Below are 19,759 nucleotides of genomic sequence, written 5' to 3'. Positions count from 1 at the left end.
CCTCTCAATCACCTTCCCTGAAAAGGGTTTTTTTGCGACCGGACGGTAGTTATCACAAGCTACTACTAAAAAAAAAAGCTGTCAATGGGTCCAGGGTGGGCTTTTTCAGGAGCGATCCAATCACCTCTTTTAGGCTAAGACCACTCCCTCCCACAAAGACGAGTTGACCACACTCTGGATATACTCAGTCAAACCCCCTTGACAAGCTTTAATAAACAAAGAGGGGCATGGGTCAAGAGGACACTTTGCTGGTCCATCGTCGTAAGCGCCTTGTCCACCAGGCTGCATCAACTGAAACCGATCCCAAGTTGAGCCACTGCCTCATAGTACTGTGATTCTCAGTTTCTGCTTGCTCTAATATGTAGTAATTGGCCACTCCCAATTGTCATTGAGGTCCACCTCATGTCTTACCAGGGTGATACAAGTCTTGTTTTTCCATGGTCTGTTCACATACTGTCAAGATTAGAATGCGGACCACCTGTATTGTGATTTTGCCATGTACTTGACAGTTCTCCTGTTTTGGGGAGATATAGCAGGCAGCAAAACAAGGAATATTGAGCCACTGGATGGGCTGCGTTTGGCTTAATGGATCACAAGTTGTCAAACCTGATCTAGATGGAGGAACCACATGAGCTGGATGACTACCATGGTCCTTTCCCCATCAGTGTGCTTCACCCACCCCTACCATTGGGGCAGGAATCTGAGATTATCACAGGTCAGGTTTCTCTTACATTGCTCAGGCCAGGAATTTTTTAAAATATAAATCACGACAAGGGAAGATTCTGCTTGGAAGGAAAGTTGATTTAGATACTATCTTTGTCTGGGCAGCATAGATAGTAATACACTGGTTGTGTTTGGATGCTGTCACAATAAGCCATGGATTATTGTGATAGGAAAGAGCCTGTGTGAGCCTTATATTCATGTGCTTATCCCCCTTCCCCATACCCTGCTCTTCTGTTGCTGCTGCAAGGAGATGTTTCAAAGTTTTCACTTCATTTTAGATTAGCCCTAGTTTGTCATGTCATCTGAACCTGATATTCTGTGCTTAATCTTACTATGGTTTGTTCAAAACATGCCAACATCAATAGACTATGAAACTATTTGTTTCTGTAAGCTATAGTTAAGATTAACTACAGTTTAGGGTTTAGACAGAATGTTAAATTATGGTTAATGAAAAATGGAACTGAAAGCTTTTGATCTCCTTGCTGTCACGCTAAAGAAGAGAGGGAGGAGGGAGAGGATTAGCCAAAAGTCATTTCCATAATTACAAGCCATGGTTTATCATAACATCAAAACAGCAGCCAATATCATACTGGCTTCTGCAATGATGCTGTCACACAAGAGGCTGAACATCAAGTATCTGTTCAAGACCTGTTGATGCTTGCCCTCTACTATAATGACTTAATAGCAAATGTTAGGCATTGTTTGTTGTCTTAATGCAGTTACTTAAAAATCTAATCAGACAGTCATGATAACTGATGGTTTAATGCAAACTTGTTCAGAGAAAATGGATAATGTGACACTTTATGAGCAACAGCCTCCATATTTTCTGCTTACACAGTTGGAATTTTGACAGCACAGGAAGCAGAGCTGCTTAATATTAGTTAGGGCAGTTATTGTGGTTAATAAGACTGCAGACTGCCCTATATTCTATTCTATCCACCAATCTAGTATATTTGTTTAATGCAAAACCTGGGGAAACTCAAATAGCAGAATAATTTAATGTAGCTTCATCCCATTCACGGATCATGTTCATGAAGGTGGTTGCTGTTGATGGAAATTGTCAGGGTCACCCAGTTTCTAGACCAACCCAGACATAGAGATAGCAGGCAAAGCCAAGTATGTATGAAATGTGAAGTGTGATGCTGCTCCTCACTTGAAAGGTGGTCTATGAGATCCTGAAGGAACCTTAGAAACCAAGGTTTTACTTTTTTAAACAATTGGCATGTTTCTGGACCTTTGTAGAGAGCTATGAAAATGTAATGGCCAAAATTTCTAGTATATCAGAAACAAATAGAAAAGACTAAAGTTTTAAAAGTTTTTTATAGCAAGATTTTTTTGAAGTCCTGTTTCCCTTTTTATACAGCCACAAGAGTGGCTGTATACTATAGTCAGTAGGGATTTTTCACGTTCTACCATGTTAAATGAAAATACCCCCCACACCCCTTTCTGGTGCTTTGTATAGTCCCAATTCAAAACAAAAACTTACAAGGCTTATACTGTTGGATTCAGAATCGCTTGCTCTACAACTCTGGAAGTTTTCTTGGTGATACACCCCCCCCCCACGGAGAATCCACAGGTTAAAGTGAAAAACGGGAGGGGAAAAAACTAGAAGCCGTTTGGACTTTTTTTTCTTGAAATTGACATAATCTCTTGTCCTTGATTACAACTCAGAGATGACTCTAAGGTATCCCTAATCAATTGCCCCAGCTTGCCCCAAACACTGTACTTCACCTGAAGTAGATTTCAATTTAAAAAAGGCATGGTTTATTTTTAATTAAGTGATTAAAAATGCTTTAGAGTGGGTTATAATGTACCACATGCGCCAAAGAAAGACTTCTTTCCTCTTCCTCCCCTTCCCCTTCCCCTTCCCCTTCCAGTTACTTGGAGGAAGCAGGGGAAGTCTGCTCCTGTGATTGGTGGGCAACAGACATGTGACTCACACTGGCCTTCTGCTGAGCTTGCTCTGTGTGATTAAGCAAGCGAGAGAGAGAGAGAGAGAGAGAGAGAGAGAGAGAGAGAGGAATTCTGCTCCTGTGATTGGTGGGCAACAGACATGTGACTCACACTGGCCTTCTGCTGAGCTTGAATCTGTGTGAGGAACCCAGAGAGAGAGAGAGAGAGAGAGAATGGCTGACAATGGAAGGAGAAAGCAGCATCAGATGGGAGGTGAGTGGGAAAGAGTTAAAAAATGGGGGAAGGACTTTCTTTCTGTTCTTCTCCAGTCCTGTTTTAAAGCAATTAGGCAGGGCTTACTTAGGTATTACAGTTTTTTATTATGTAGGAAACTAATACTGATTTGTTTAAAATTAATACTGATTTTTTGCAATGACCAAGTGGTTTGACAATAAAGTATTATATGGGCTGTATGTATTTATACATCTGCAGTGTGTGTGTGTAGTCTTTCTAACAACTCTGTGATTGGTTTGGTGATTGGAAACCAAGGCAACTCACAACAAGAAATAAATCCCTTTAAAATCCACTAACCAAAAAAGCAAGAATAAACAGTTGGAAAACAGCCTAAAGAGGCATGATTCTGAATTTCGGGTTGGGTGAATGAAGTTTATTTATTATTTGATTTATATCCTGTCCTTCCTCCCAGTAGGAGCCCAGGACGGGAAACAAATGTACTAAAAGCTCTTTAAAACATCATAAAAAACAGACTTTAAAATCTATTAAAACATCTTTGAAAACATTTTTAAAAAGCTTTAAAAATATATTTTTTAAAAAAAGAAAAGGCTTAAAAAAGCAGTTCCAACACAGACTCAGACTGGGATAAGGTCTCAGCTTAAAAGGCTTGTTGAAAGAACAAGTTCCTTATCACTTGAGGCTATAGTTCTCTGCACACTTCCCAGTTTAGTAAGCCCCATTGAATACATTGGGACTTGCTTCTGAGTAAACAAACATTGGATTGCACTATAAATATATTTACAGATTGTGTAATTAATAAACATATTTGATAGTCATGTTTATATAAATATTTCTTCATACTGCGTCCCAATGAGTATTTGATTTCACACTATGGTTGTAGATGATTTTTTCTCTACATTTTAAGTGTGCCCTTCTTCCTAGGGGTGGTCGTGGTACTCTGTTGTTTTCATCTTGAGGGGAGGATAGGCTGAGAGATGGTGAGTAGCACATGGTCACCCAGTATACTTTATAGCTCATTTCCATTTTGAAAAATTAATTAAAACGATTTACATGCAGGCAAAGTTGATTAAGTAGATCAACACAGTTAAAGCACATCCAACTCACATTTAAAGCGCATGACTTCCCCTAAAGAATCCTGGGAAGTGTAGTTTCCCCCTCACAGTTATAGTTCTCACCACCCTTAACAAATGAAAATTCCCATGATTCTGTGGTGGGATTCATGTGCTTCAAATGTGTGTTGAATGTGCTATAAATAAATGTTGTAGGTATGATGTGCATTCAAGAGTGAATTGCAAAGAAAATTTTTAAAAGATACTTTTTTAAACAGGGGGAGGGTTGTAGCTCATCGTTAGGGCATATGCTTTGCATACAAGGTCCAAAATTCAATTCCTGGAAAAGACTATTGCCTGGAATCCTGGAGAACCGATGCTAGTCCATGTCATGAGTACTGAGTTAGATGGTACAAAATGGCCTGAGTCAGTATAAGGAAGATTCCTTGGTTCCTAAAAGTGGGAAGAGACTCAAGGGCCACAGTGACTGCAACATTTATGTTGTATTTTTATTATTTTTAATAATAATTCTATGTATTTTTATTGTATTATGATGTATTTTTATTTGCAACATTTATATACCGCTTTAGTGTAAAAATTCTCAAAGATGTTTACAGAAAGACTTAAAACAATAAAATTATTGGCGAAAGCGTTAAAGACAGATATTTTAAAAAGTTCAAAATAATAAAACCAACAATGAGTTAAAAACAGATTTAAAAACACAATAGCTTCCACATGTCTGGAGAGGCTTGCCTCAAGAAAACTGATTTTAGCAGGTGCTGAAAAGAGGCGTCTGCCTAATGTCAATAGGCAAGGAGTTCCAAAGCATAGGTGCTGCCACTTTACAGGACTGATTTCTTACAAGGGCAGAACAAGTACTATGTGGCACCCATAACATGGAAAGCACAGCTTGAACTTGGCCTGGTAGCAAATCAGCAACCAATGCCGATTTCAGAGCAGAGGTGTAATGTGCTGATAGGATCTCACTCATGTCAGCAATCGTGCTGCAGCATTCTGCGTTAACTGAAGTCCCCAGGTCAGGTTGTACTGCATGGGGATTTCTGTGACCTTGGCTGACTGGCTGCTAGGATTTTTTTAGTTTGGGTTTTTGGTTATGAATCCTGACTGGTTGTGGGATGCAGAGTTTTCTGCCTTATTCGTAGGAATCTTGTTGTGGTTGGTATGGTATTGCATTTAGGAAAGTGTTACTGGCTTTTGTGTTGTTGTTTTTTCTATTTGCATTTCACTTATCTTTAACCTCACACCGTTACAGCCATAGAAGCAACAGCAGTGGTTCCATGTGCTCAGGACAACCCCCTTAAACCCACTGGTGATGCACCTTGTTGGTTGCATGACAGTTTGCCCAATAGTGGTAAAAGAGAATTCATATATTTGGAAGTGTGGCTGCAACTGTTGTTCCCAAGCTGCTGCTTATGAAAGTAGACCAAACCATGTGTGTTTTCTCTCTGTCCATTATTGCTCACTGGAACTGGGTTGGCTGTCAACGTGAGTTCATAGCAGTCCACAGGGTAGACAGAAAGGGTAGAGAACCTTCTTACTCTTACTCATTTCTCAGACCTCTTTCTGAAGGGTCAAATCTGTTAAGAATTTTGGAGCAGCCATGTTAAAAGATACGGGCAGGGCACTGCAGGCAGGGGGTTGCCAACCCTGTTTGGATATGGATGTCTTTGCAGAGGATCCATAGTCAAGGTTTACCAACATCACAATCCATACTGTAAATACTCAGAAGTAAGTCTTGTTGAGTTCTGTGGTGCTTAGTCCATTAGTAAGTGTGTTTAGAATTGCTGCCTTTGGGGACATCCATCTTTACTCCTGAGTGTTCCCATCTAACATCTCCACAACACTAGGCTCCTTTCTTCCTACAATGGCCTTCTGGTGACTGGCCTGGGGGCACTTAAACCCTTCTTGCTGAAAGCAAATGGGCTAGATTAAATGTTCCCTACCCGGGCTTCATATTTTAGCTAAGATTTCTGTCTTAATTTTCAATCAGAAAAAAAATTTTTTTTCATTGTATGCCCTACACAACTGTGATTGATGCTTAATGTATCATGCTTAATGGCAACACTAGGGCCCATCCCTGTGACATCACTCAGGCGCACCCTCTGACATCACTCAGGAGTACCTCCTCTGGCCCACCCCTGAAATTTCAGGGTTTGGGATGCTTCTGACCTGGCAACCCTAATTCCCGCCTTCCATTGTTCTTAGCCAATGAGAGACACCACAGTTGTCCTGGAAAAATGAAGAATTTTAGTCTGCTTGCGTGCTGCATCTGCAGAATCTAACAGGTTAGAAAACTGCACATGCTCACTTCATCAACACATGCAGCTCCACCCCTTATCCATAGACTTTCTGGTTCAGTCAGCAAGGAGAAGCAGCTTTCATCTCAGTTGCCTGTTTCTCAGGATATGTGTCTTAAGTGGTGAATGCAATGGGAGGGTCTGTCTGTCATCATGGAGGGTGGAATAAAAGGGTTTGATTCCACTAAACACTCCCTCCCGTGAACAGATACAAGGTATAAAAGCAAACCTCTCTGTCATCATCATTTATTTAAATTGCAGGGCCATAGGCCAACACAAGATTAGTAAAATATCATATAGAACAGACTTACCAAGTTAAGAACATAAGAACATAAGAAGAGCCTGCTGGATCAGGCCAGTGGCCCATCTAGTCCATCATCCTGTTCTCACAGTGGCCAAACAGGTGCCTGGGGGAAGCCCGCAAGCAGGACCCGAGTGCAAGAACACTCTCCCCTCCTGAGGCTTCCGGCAACTGGTTTTCAGAAGCATGCTGCCTCTGACTAGGGTGGCAGAGCACAGCCATCATGGCTAGTAGCCATTGATAGCCCTGTCCTCCATGAATTTGTCTAATCTTCTTTTAAAGCCGTCCAAGCTGGTGGCCATTACTGCATCTTGTGGGAGCAAATTCCATAGTTTAACTATGCGCTGAGTAAAGAAGTACTTCCTTTTGTCTGTCCTGAATCTTCCAACATTCAGCTTCTTTGAATGTCCACGAGTTCTAGTATTATGAGAGAGGGAGAAGAACTTTTCTGTATCCACTTTCTCAATGCCATGCATAATTTTATACACTCCTATCATGTCTCCTCTGACCCGCCTTTTCTCTAAACTAAAAAGCCCCAAATGCTGCAACCTTTCCTCGTAAGGGAGTCGCTCCATCCCCTTGATCATTCTGGTTGCCCTCTTCTGAACCTTATAATATCCTTTTTGAGATGAGGCGACCAGAACTGTACACAGTATTCCAAATGCGACCGCACCATAGATTTATACAATGGCATTATGATATCGGCTGTTTTATTTTCAATACCTTTCCTAATTATCGCTAGCATGGAATTTGCCTTTTTCACAGCTGCCGCACGCTGGGTCGACATTTTCATCGTGCTGTCCACTACAACCCCGAGGTCTCTCTCCTGGTCGGTCACCGCCAGTTCAGACCCCATGAGCGTATATGTGAAATTAAGATTTTTTGCTCCAATATGCATAATTTTACACTTGTTTATATTGAATTGCATTTGCCATTTTTCCGCCCATTCACTCAGTTTGGAGAGGTCTTTTTGGAGCTCTTTGTTTTAACAACCCTGAACAATTTAGTGTCATCAGCAAACTTGGCCACTTCACTGCTCATTCCTAATTCTAGGTCATTAATGAACAAGTTGAAAAGTACAGGTCCCAATACCGATCCTTGAGGGACTCCACTTTCTACAGCCCTCCATTGGGAGAACTGTCCGTTTATTCCTACTCTCTGCTTTCTGCTTCTTAACCAATTTCTTATCCACAAGAGGACCTCTCCTCTTATTCCATGACTGCTAAGCTTCCTCAGAAGCCTTTGGTGAGGTACCTTGTCAAACGCTTTTTGAAAGTCTAAGTACACTATGTCCACTGGATCACCTCTATCTATATGCTTGTTGACACTCTCAAAGAATTCTAATAGGTTACTGAGACAGGACTTTCCCTTGCAGAAGCCATGCTGGCTCTGCTTCAGCGAGGCTTGTTCTTCTATGTGCTTAGTTAATCTAGCTTTAATAATACTTTCTACCAGTTTTCCAGGGACAGAAGTTAAGCTAACTGGCCTGTAATTTCCGGGATCCCCTCTGGATCCCTTTTTGAAGATTGGCGTTACATTTGCCACTTTCCAGTCCTCAGGCACGGAGGAGGACCCAAGGGACAAGTTACATATTTTAGTTAGCAGATCAGCAATCCGGGCCCGGTGATTTGTCAGTTTTTATATTGTCCATTAAGCTTAGAACTTCCTCTCTCGTTACCACTATTTGTCTCAGTTCCTCAGAATCCCTTCCTGCAAATGTTAGTTCAGGTTCAGTGATCTGCCCTATATCTTCCACTGTGAAGACAGATGCAAAGAATTCATTTAGCTTCTCTGCAATCTCCTTATCGTTCTTTAGTACACCTTTGACTCCCTTATCATCCAAGGGTCCAATTGTCTCCCTAGATGGTCTCCTGCTTTGAATGTATTTATAGAATTTTTTGTTGTTGGTTTTTATGTTCTTAGCAATGTGCTCCTCAAATTCTTTTTTAGCATCCCTTATTGTCGTCTTGCATTTCTTTTGCCAGAGTTTGTGTTCTTTTTTATTTTCTTCATTTGGACAAGACTTCCATTTTTTGAAGGAAGACTTTTTGCCTCTAAGAGCTTCCTTGACTTTGCTCGTTAACCATGCTGGCATCTTCTTGGCCCTGACCGTACCTTTTCTGATCTGCGGTATGCACTCCAATTGAGCTTCTAATATAGTGTTTTTAAACAACTTCCAAGCATTTTCGAGTGATGTGACCCTCTGGACTTTGTTTTTCAGCTTTCTTTTTACCAATCCCCTCATTTTTGTGAAGTTTCCTCTTTTGAAGTCAAATGTGACCGTGTTGGATTTTCTTGGCAATTGGCCATTTACATGTATGTTTAATTTAATAGCACTGTGGTCACTGCTCCCAATCAGTTCAACAACACTTACATCTCGCACCAGGTCCCGGTCCCCACTGAGGATTAAGTCCAGGGTTGCCGTCCCTCTGGTCGGTTCCATGACCAACTGGTCTAGGGAATAGTCATTTAGAATATCTAGAAATTTTGCTTCTTTGTCATGACTGGAACACATATGTGGCCAGTCTATCTCCGGGTAGTTGAAGTCACCCATTACTACCACATTTCCTAGTTTGGATGCTTCCTCAATTTCATATCTCATCTCCAGGTCTCCCTGAGCATTTTGATCAGGGGGACAATAGATCGTTCCCAGTATTAAATCCCTCCTGGGGCATGGTATCACCACCCACAACGATTCTGTGGAGGAGTCTGCCTCTTTTGGGGTTTCGAGCTTGCTGGATTCAATGCCTTCTTTCACGTATAGAGCGACTCCGCCACCAATACGTCCTTCCCTGTCCTTCCGACATAGTTTATATCCAGGGATAACCGTATCCCACTGGTTTTAAATTTTATAATTGAATTTAAAAGGATTCTATAAAGCAATTTAAAACATCATAAAACAGCGAATATCTGTGCTGGTTATACATCTAAATTTAAATTCTAAAACAGGCTTGAGCATCAACTATTATTAAGATTCAGAATAAAATTAGCTCGTAGTTTCAAAGCTGCTAACACAAACAGGGATACCTTATGTGTCACCTCCAAATTTGAATCGGATATTAAGGAAATTACTTTCCCCGCTTCTGAAAGATATTCAGAATCATCTAAAAGCTTCTTAAGGAACTTAGTTCTGGGGTCCTGGTAAATTGTGCAATGAAGCAATATATGTGGAATATCCTCCTCCTTGTTGTGTCCGCAGGGAGAACGTCTTTGATCTTTTGGAATTCTGAGGATTCGTCCCTCTCTGTCTGCATTAGGGAGGGAGAAGAAACGTAGTGCAGTGAACGCGTGCCTGAGGTTTTTAGGAAGAGGATGTGTGAGGTATGGGGAGAGATAATGACCGGTCTTAAACTTCCCATACCATGGGGCCACTCTAGAGTTAGTTAGTGCTAAATTATCCAAATACTCAGAGTGGCGGAAAACAATCTCACGTAATTTTTGGTTAGATGGTAATGATATAAAACCCTGAGGAGTTATATGGTAACTAGATAATAGTTCTTCTAGTTTAGGGCCCCAAAGATTAAAGGAAAAGGGGTGGTTTAGGCACAAATTTAGTAATTCCTTGCCCGGCGACCTTCCAGCAAATTTCGTGAACTTCAAAAGGGCAAGATGAATATGCGCTCCCAGGGGAGGAAGACTGGTCTTAGCACGTAAGATAGCTGCTGATGTTCCTGGAGGGAGGGATAGTAGGCGCCTAAGGAAATTAGTTTGGATAGTCTCTAAGGACAGAACTATTTCCTTGTCCCAACCCAATATTGATGCGCCATATTGAACCTGAGGAAACCTCTCTGTAGAAAAGGCAGTGATACTAGCATTTGCATTTTTCAGCCCTGCACCCACCTTGTTAAATGGTGGTTACTTCTAAGTAAAGTTGCATTGGAATGCAGCCTCACTCACCCTGTTGAGTGACAGAGCCTCTGTTCAGCAATTCAGAAAAGGCTAAAAAGTATTTTTTGATACATACCCTTCTTCAAAATGACTGGCAGGCATCTCTCCACCAAAGATCACCCTACTTCCATCTCCCCAGGGATGGATATGTGTGTGTGTGTGTGTGCACGTATACCTACATGCATGTATATATACACATACACACAGAGGCGCTCCCTCTCTCTATGCATATATTCAATGCAGTGGGGGGTGTAACCTTCCCCCCCTTAAGGAATGGAACAGCTACCCTGTCTAATGCTACCACAGCTTGCCAGGTCTCTAGAATTCACTGCATTTTTATTTTCTTTTTTAAAAAAGGTGCCATCACCCAGGTCTCCATCATGTTCTAGCCTTTATCATAGAAGGCTCCATTTCCCCTCTCTCTGATCGGATATGTGAGAATCGGTGTACTAAAGACACTTCTTACATCCTCAGACATGCTCAATAAGATGATTGACAGAGCTGATAATATTGAAATCTTGATTTCTATCTGCGTTAAAAGTTGTATGATTTTTATAGTGCTGCATTGACTTGTTTTATGTTTGTTGTGTTTTTATTGTTTTACTATGTTTGTAAGCTGCCCTGAACTCCGTTTTTAACAGTGGAAAGGCAGGATATAAATCCTCTTAATAAATATATGTTCCATAATAGGCATTTAAGTTTGAAAATGAAGGATTTTTTTAAATCTTCAAATCCTCCCCCAGTTTTTGGTGGTAATTGCTAGGCACAAAACAAAACTGGACAATGCAACTTTTAATATGATTAATTTGCCTAATCAGGACATTATTTGCATACTATGCAAATTATGCAACTAATTTATAATTTGCATAATATGCAAATCAGCCTGCCCGGATTTGTGGAATTGGAATAAGCAGCCCTACATGAGCCGGGCAGCCTGGTACCAACTACACCTCATATGAAGGCTGCAACCCTACCTTCCTGTTCATCAGCTCCCACTGGTGGTACACGCCCTGATCACCTCTCGTTTGGACTACTGTAATGCGCTCTACGTGGGGTTACCCTTGAAAACGGTCCGGAAATTACAACTGATACAAAATGCGGCGGCTCGACTACTTACAAATAGTCACCGCCGAGATCACATCACACCAGTGTTGTTCGACCTACACTGGCTTCCAGTTGTTTTCCGAGCCCAATTCAAGGTGTTGGTATTGACCTTTAAATCCCTATACGGTTTCGGCCCAGTTTATCTCACGGAGCGCCTTCAACGCCACCAATTATGCCGCCCCACAAGATCGGCCACACAGGGCCTTCTCTCAATCCCGCCAACAAAAACAGCCAGATTGGCGGGTACAAGAGGGCATTCTCAGTGGCGGCCCCCACTCTTTGGAACTCCCTCCCACAAGATCTACGGCACGCCTCTTCCCTAAATGTATTTCGTAAAGCCTTAAAGACCTGGCTCTTTCAACAGGCCTTTGGGATTTCCGGGGTGGGTTAACTTCTATGACTGAAATGCCTCTTACCTGCACTAGTATTGTTGCTGCTGCTGTATTGTTTATATATTGTATTAATGTATTTTATCCCATTGTGTTTTAACTGTTTACATGTACGTCGCCTAGAGTGGCCATCGGCCAGATAGGTGACACATAAATTTTATTATTATTATTATTATTATTATTATTATTATTATTTCTGTTACTGCTGGTGCTAATTTGCACAGGATCCCATCTCTTACCTCCCGGATTAAAAAGCAGGGAAATTCACTAACAGGCAAAAAACCTTGCGGTTTAAGAATGTACCTATAGCCCACAGCTATTTCTATCAAACTTTAAAAAGCAGGGAAATTGGGCAGCTATAGTGAATGCACCAGGGGAGCAGGAGACCTGAACTCCTCTCTGAGATATTGGACTGCCCTACAAATTTGTCAAAATGCAAACACAATTTGGGTTGGTCTTTCACAGTCCAATCCACCTGCTCTGTAGCTTGGAAGAATTTGGTAACATGTGCCTCTGAGCATATGGTGAGAATATATATTAGTGAATATATATATATATAATGTATATATGTATATGTATATTACATTTGTAGCATTCCACTAAGGAGTATTAGGTGGCCTTGGGCTTAGGGCGGTATATAAATAAAATAAAATAAATAAATTAATTAAATAAATTATCCCATTTTACTCTCAAAACAACCTTGTGTAGAAGGTTAGAATAAGAGAGAATGGTTTGTTGGGAGACCACCCAGTAAATTTCATGTCTATGCATAGATTTAAATCCAGGCTGCCTACAGTATCCTGGTGCTCAAGTCATTTTAGAGCAACAACTTGAGAAACTACAAATTAGATCAACATGGCCACAATTAGTCAGGCTAATAAAAATGATGTGCAGAATCTGCACATTGGTAGTCTACTCTGCCTTAAAATTAACTGAAGCTCATGATGTATTTTCACTTGGATGTCAATGTCCAACAAACTGACTATTATTCTACTTGTGGTAATTATATATACAGCTGCCGCAAGGCAGTCGTCAGCAAAGTCTTGCTTCACTGTGAGGTGTTCACTTTGAGACTTTTCCTGGAGCTGATCTGCACATTCAGGAAAAATGTGTGCCTGACTGGGCCACCACAGAATGCAGGTATGTGTGGTAGGGGGTCATGTTTTGGAATGTTCTGAAAGGGTTTGGTTTCTCTTTTTTTTTAAGCATCTTTTTGTGTATAAAAGACAAGCACATTGGTGAAATGGCAGGCTAAAACTCTGATATCATCTGTCCATTTGGCATGTGTTTGCAAGGAGAGGTCATGGTATATTCTCAGCTAGACAGTATTATGTGCTTTTTCTGAATGTGTTGATCAGCCTTTAATCCATTAAATTGCGGGCAGGAGCCAAGGTCTAGCAAGTTAAGAGGTAAGTAAACATGAAGCTGTGCTCTTGGGATTTGTGTGTCGGGGAACAGTGTACATACCACACTTTTTATGCCATCTGATGCAGTCCTACATCTATCTTTCGAAAATCATAGTTCCCATCAGAATCTAGTTCTGCTGTCTGGCTATAATCCCAGAAACTGTTCTGTTCTTATTGGAACAGGGACTGGGCAGCATATGTCCCTGGGACTTTAATGGATAAATTCTAAAAACCAAAGGCTACATTTTTTTAGTAGTAAAAAATATTTTAATTTTAACTTTCTTTTGCATGAATTGCATCAAATATTACAATGATGTAAGGGTCTCCTCTTTTTTTGAAAGAACAACCGTCCGGATGTTGCAAACTGTGAATAGCATGAAGCTGCATCTGCATTACTACCCAAGTTGTCCCTTTCCCAGATGTCCTTCTACTCAGACTCAGGAGTGACAGAACACTGGTTCCCTGCAAACTGCAATTTCAAAATCTGGGACCACCTTTGAGAATGTGCGCTTCCATCCTCCTTCCTTCCCTTGTTTGCTTTAACAATGGCAAACGGTCTAACACCAAACCTTATGGTTAAGAATAAGGAAGAGTTTGAAGGAATTCGCACTGAAGATGCAGAGGGAGAAAGGGAGTATGCTTTCTTGAGGCTGGCTCCTGAATTTGCAAACATAGCTTGTGGGAAGCCAGCATTACTCCTGCACTGGGCTTCATTCCTCTACTCCTGATAACTTCCTCCCATGCCCAAACCTTTCTCAATCCTCTAATGCAAATCATAGCCTCTATTGTAAATCAGACTTAATGAATTGAGAGAGACCAAATTCACATATACATACAGACTTGTACAGACAACAGGAACTTTTCCATCTTTCTGATCTTTGGCAAATCCCTCCCTCTGCCCTGTGGATCATAAGTAGCTTTTTAAACTTTTGGAAGTTTAATAAGCCTATTGTGATGTGTTATGGACACCTGTTGATCAGTAGTAAGGTCAGAGCTCTGTTTTGTGGACCGATATCATCTCTACTTCTCTGGATCAGGGCCACAGTCACTATATGTTGACAAGGGACTGCATCCATTTTAGAACTCATGGACATCCAGTGAAGCTGAATATTGGAGGATTCAGGACAGACAAAAGGTACTTTTTCACACAGCGCATAGTGAAACAATGGAATTCATTCCCACAGGAGGCAATGATAGCCCCCAACTTGGATGGCTTTAAAAGAGGGTTAGACAATTCATGGAGGATAAAGCTATCAGTGGCTACTAGCCACAGTGGGTATGCCCTTCCACCGTGGTCAGAGGCAGTATGGTTCTGAATATGAGTTGCTGGAAACTGCAGGAGGGGAGAGAGCTGTTTTGCTCAGATCCTGCTTATGGACTTCCCATGGGCATCTGGTTAGCCACTGTGAGAACAGGATGCTAGATGGGCCACTGGCCTGATCTTATGTTCTGCGTAGCACCCAAGACACCTAGCATGTGTGATGCTAAACACATGAAGAGTAGTCATAGTGTGCTTATTCAGAATTATTAGCTGGTTGTAAGAGCTGGTATTTCTGAAGCCATAAGAGCATGGCTTGTGTTTAAATGAAAATTGGACTCAGAACTAGCACAGCATACTGGTTAGGAGACTGGGCAACAAACTGGAAAGCCCCAAGATGAATCTCTCCCCTTCCATGTACTCGCTACTTAACCTTTAGGCAAGCCATTCTTTCTCATACGGAGCCCAACTTCACAATGTACGCTATGACAAACCATGGTTATTTGTAAGTATTGCCGTGAGTTAATGTCTGTGCAGAGCTTTGAAAAGCACTCTACAAATGCTAAGTAACTCTTGTTTTTAACTTGCTAGAGATCAACATTCTGTGCGATATCAGGATCTACATATAATTTTCTCACTTGCAGAAGTACAAAAAATAATTGTCTTGATATAGTTTAAAGGACAGCTCATTGTTGTAGTCAAGATGCGCATAACTAATACTTATACTTTCAGAGGAGAATTTAAAATTTGTAGAGGATATATGCCTGCTGTTTTTTCCTCCTGTAGCCAGGACGTGTTTTGTACCAAAGCACTGAAATCTTGATATGTTGACTTAAATTTTTATGCTGATAAAATGGAAGACTCCAATACAACATCCTAAAAAGGAACGCTTTTTTGAAAATGAAGTTTATGGGGTTTTAGTTCAATAGTTATGTGAAGTTAATAGGCAAAATAGAAATGTTATAGTTGCATTTTACTCATTACTTAAATTGTCAAGCAAATAACCTTTGCAACAGAAAACAAAACTTGGTTCTTTTTAAAAAAATCATATTCTCCATATACAAGATGTAAAATCTCTTGTGTTGCTTTTTAAAATTAAGTGGATATTTTATATACCTTCTTGTAGGATTTCTGCATGACTTACATTTAAATCTACTAATAGAAACTAACATTTAATATCTATCTGAAAAAAAGGATGTATTTAGTAAAAAAAAAAATCAGACCAGGCTGTGTATGTTAAAAAGAAAACATTTTTATCATTCTTGAGTGAAATAAGATGTACTGCATATTAGCCACAAAAGCACACACGAACATATTAGCTAAATTCTGTCTCAGAGACAGGAGAGAGGAAACATAGATGCAAATGGATTCAGCATTCAGTCTGATTTTTATCATGTTCAGTAAGTATCTCTTTTTATTATTAAATTTAGGCACAAAGAATTCATGGATGTTACAGTTTACATACCATTAGCTTACATTTATTCATTAGCAGCAGTGCTCTGTGGTGTACAGAGCTGAATAAATCATTTTGCGATGTCTTGAAGTTTAATTAGATTTACAGGCTGCATGCTTGTGGCCTTTTGCCTATTGAGAGAAGTAATTACTTGATAAAATGAAGTGCATCACTGTGAACAATTGACCCTTTGGAACAGTCCAGACTGGTCAGCAACCTAAATCCACATTTCAGTGCCATCATTATAGCTTCAAACTTAAGAGTTTCCAAGGTGCAAACAAAAGTATTATCTTCTTTCAAAACAAGCCGAGTTCCATTTTCTGACTTTATGAAATATTTAAACTGAATAATGTTGGAAGAGATTGAAAACTCTTCTGGAAAGCCATCCAGCCTGCTTTTAGACACCAAAACAATGCGAGATTTTATTTTTGTTATGAAGTCAGGAGCATTGCAAAAAATCCGCAGGCCCTGTGAACGGTCGTGGCTGTCTGTTATCTCTAGAAAGGTAGTCTCTCTGGATGCGAGCTGCTCCTTTTCCCACTTTAATTTCACTGCATCAGCTAGTGCTTTAAGCTGAAAAAATTCTGCCTCTTGTGCCAGAAGTTGGTTTTCTTTAAATCCCTCTGGTAGAAGCAGTTCTCCATTCCGTAGGAAGTTCAGAACGTGCCTAAATAGCAGCCCATCCCTGTCTATAAAATAATGGCCATCTGCGTCAGACGGAGAGAGAATCTTTCCATTTACAACTCTTTCCAAAAAAGAGTCTGGATACTTGGTTAGTGTTTGCTTTTGCGTAACATACAGATATCCACCAACATTGAGAGTAATTGGAGACATTTTACAATTCTTGCCTTGATCGTTGCCTTCCGAGTGGTTGCTTTTTTTGTTCTCCATTTCACGCCAGTTTGTTTTGTGCTCCATTCTTAAGACTGCTTTCTTGTCTTGTTTTTTTGCTTTGTATGGAGGTTTCGTCAAAAGCACCTTTATTCAGCTCTAGAACAATGATAGAATGGGAGTGCTCTAAGCATTACATGAGCTTGTCAGCAAGGTTTTGCAGTAGGTGGCGTAGAAGCTATGTATGCCGTGTGATATTGGGAGTATGACTGTAAGATGCAATTTGCATTTAACTGTGTAAGGGCAAGAGGATGGCCAGGGAGAAGGTAGTCTCTATGTTTTTTCATTTTGAAGACTCAAATTTATTAAGAGGTGTCTTTAGTTTATGCAGAAAGAAATGAGCTGTTTGCATTTCAGTATCCAAGCTGAAATACAGGTTTTGAAAATTATGAAATGATGGAGGAATCCTAGCTCCATAAATACTTTGTAAAATACTTTTTGTGTTGTGAAATGAATTTTAAAAAGGATTACCAAATAATAACTTTAAAAAAACTTAATATTTGCGTTGTTCAACCATTTTCAAAGCTTTTCATCATGTTGCACTTTGCACTCATAATGCATGGTGTATGCTAACATGAAATTAAAAACAATGTTAAAAGGAAGTGTTTTCTATATGGTGGATTTATATGTAGAATTTGCTTTTTAACACAGTAAGGACAATACAATCTATATTTGTTTTCTTCAATAGAAAATATTTTATGAGCAAAAATATTGATAATAAAGACAACAATTCTTACTATACTGGTTTTAATGTATATGGATTTGACAGATTAGTTTTATTTTCAGTTAAAATGGCACTGCTGTTGCAGTGTGAAAGAGTGCTGGTAGGTTTGTAATAAATCTTTGTATACCACATAACATTAGAGCTTAGCAACACTTAAGGGATGGGAAAAATCACAAGATAGAATTGATAAGGCTGCCTCATTTTTTTGTTTGTAGCAGATGTGGTTTTAAGGCTCAGAATTTTAAAAATGGGTTCTCCCTTTGCAAATATTTTCAACAATGTATATATGACAAGCTGCAAGTATGGATGTCTACTTCCTTAGAGAGGATGTTAGATTCAGAAAGGTTGAGTCTGCAGCTTTGCATTCCAGAGCAAAGCAAAGAATTAACTCTTTCAGCATCATCTATCCTCCCAATCTTACTAAATAGTAGCTATAAGGTTTATGACATAATTCCATCATAAAGGAATATTTCTATAACCAAGAATTGTGGTTTATTCACTTTATTCATTTTAATGCTTAGGCTGCCCCACCCATGATAAAAGATACTCATATAGTACAAGTGGTGAGGGAACTATACAATAGTCCTCACAATTAATTTCCACAGCAGCAGTGCTAATCTTTTTTACAATGTTTTATAGGTGCATTTACATCTTCTCTCATAATGTATATGCCAGAAAGAAGTGACGTTTTCCTCCTGTGTATGAGTGAGAAGAACGCTTGTACAACAGGACTAGGAATTGTGAGGATGGACAGAGAGCTGGCTAGGATATATAAGAGCCTTGCCACACAGGCAGTGCATTTCCTTCTCATAGCTCGTGGTTGTTGAATCTTTTAGCATCATCTGGCAATTTTCAAACACTTTCCCATAGCCGTGAGGGTAAATTAGATGCTTTTTATTTATTATTTGGCATGAGTCAAAAGTGGAGACAGTTATTGTACACAGATTTAATGTTTGAACTTGAACCAGCAAATATGTAGATAAGCTTACATCTAAGTATGCAAATGATTTATATCTGTATTAGTGTATTTAGTAGATAGAGCTAATAGAATCTTGTGGTTAACTATACGATGGTATTTGTCGTTTATTCTGACTGCATGAGGATAAGATTGCTACTAAATCAGTGGTTTCCAAGTGGACCACTTGAAAATTGCTGATGGTCTTGGTGGACCATTTAATTATTTTTTGCCTGTTGTAGCAATTGTAATGCATTGTGCTAGATGCTGCATTATTTTCTAATTGTATTTTATTGCATCTTTTATTTCTTATATTGTATTTTATCGGTTAACAGTTTGCATTCCATAGAATTCAAATTGCAGTGCAATAAAATACAATATAAGAAATAAAAGAGGCAACAAGATACCGTTAGAAATCAAAACAAATATTGAATGCAGATATGCCATGGACCACCTGAATGAAGCTTGCAGGCCACTGGTAGTCCATGGACTACAGTTTTGGGAACTCCTGTACTAAATCATGTGGTGATGTTGTGAATCTGCATAGACATAATTATAACCTTGTGCTTGTAGTAAGATATTAATGACAAAATTGATACACTGGCAGAACAGAACACGCTTAAACAAGAGGGGAAAGATGCAATCTTTTGAGGATGTTTGGAAACAATTTCCTCATATACTAGAATAGTACAGCAAGGCACATGTTGTCAATAATCTGATGGTTTGTTTTGTTAGAATTTTTGATTGGACTGCTTCTGTAAAGAAGTAAAACCATTTTGAAAAATGTTGAGTCTTGTCAAAATAGTCACCATTCACACTTGTGCAGATTTTGTTGCTAATCTGGGTCTCCTCTATTTAAGAGAAACTGTCATTGGAAGGAATAGTGGTCCAACGTGCAGAGTGCAGGCCTGCAGCCAGTGAAAACTATATGAAGTTGAAAAGGTGAGTCTTTCTTGCTGTTTCTATTCAATCTGTTGCATGGTAGCTTGATATAATTTACATATCTGCTACATTTTGCATGGCTGCATTGATGTCTGTACATGGATTGGTGGCAGGATTCAGAAAGGTTCATCTGATAATGAACCCACCATTTTTGCCAAGAACAACCCTTGCCCCCCACCCACATCAGTTTTGTTGTTGGCGTTATGTGCC

The 19,759-nt window shown here is 39.8% G+C and overlaps 2 protein-coding genes across 2 annotated transcripts in view; one reads left to right on the top strand and one right to left on the bottom strand.

Annotated features, from left to right (window-relative positions):
• The window catches only part of GTF2F2 (general transcription factor IIF subunit 2), a 185,215-nt gene that overhangs the window by 60,679 nt on the left and 104,777 nt on the right, over positions 1–19,759 (top strand). Inside the window, exon 6 of the mRNA XM_061629861.1 lies at positions 19,468–19,549. Coding sequence (XP_061485845.1) covers positions 19,468–19,549 — 82 coding nt within the window. The remainder of the gene's footprint in view (positions 1–19,467; positions 19,550–19,759) is intronic.
• On the bottom strand, positions 16,109–17,026 carry KCTD4 (potassium channel tetramerization domain containing 4). Its single transcript, XM_061629347.1, has one exon. It carries the CDS (start codon positions 16,953–16,955, stop codon positions 16,185–16,187), a length of 771 nt encoding a protein of 256 aa, XP_061485331.1. The 5' UTR covers positions 16,956–17,026; the 3' UTR covers positions 16,109–16,184.

This window comes from Rhineura floridana, chromosome 5 (genome assembly GCF_030035675.1).
Source record: "Rhineura floridana isolate rRhiFlo1 chromosome 5, rRhiFlo1.hap2, whole genome shotgun sequence".
NCBI classification, from domain to species: Eukaryota; Metazoa; Chordata; class Lepidosauria; order Squamata; family Rhineuridae; genus Rhineura; species Rhineura floridana.
Note: the sequence above shows the minus strand (reverse complement) of the source record. Positions and strands in the feature narration are given on the sequence as shown.

Excerpts from the sequence above, each read along its gene's own strand:
- KCTD4 (XM_061629347.1), bottom strand. The coding sequence starts at position 16,955 with ATGGAGCACAAAACAAACTGGCGTGAAATGGAGAACAAAAAAAGCAAC.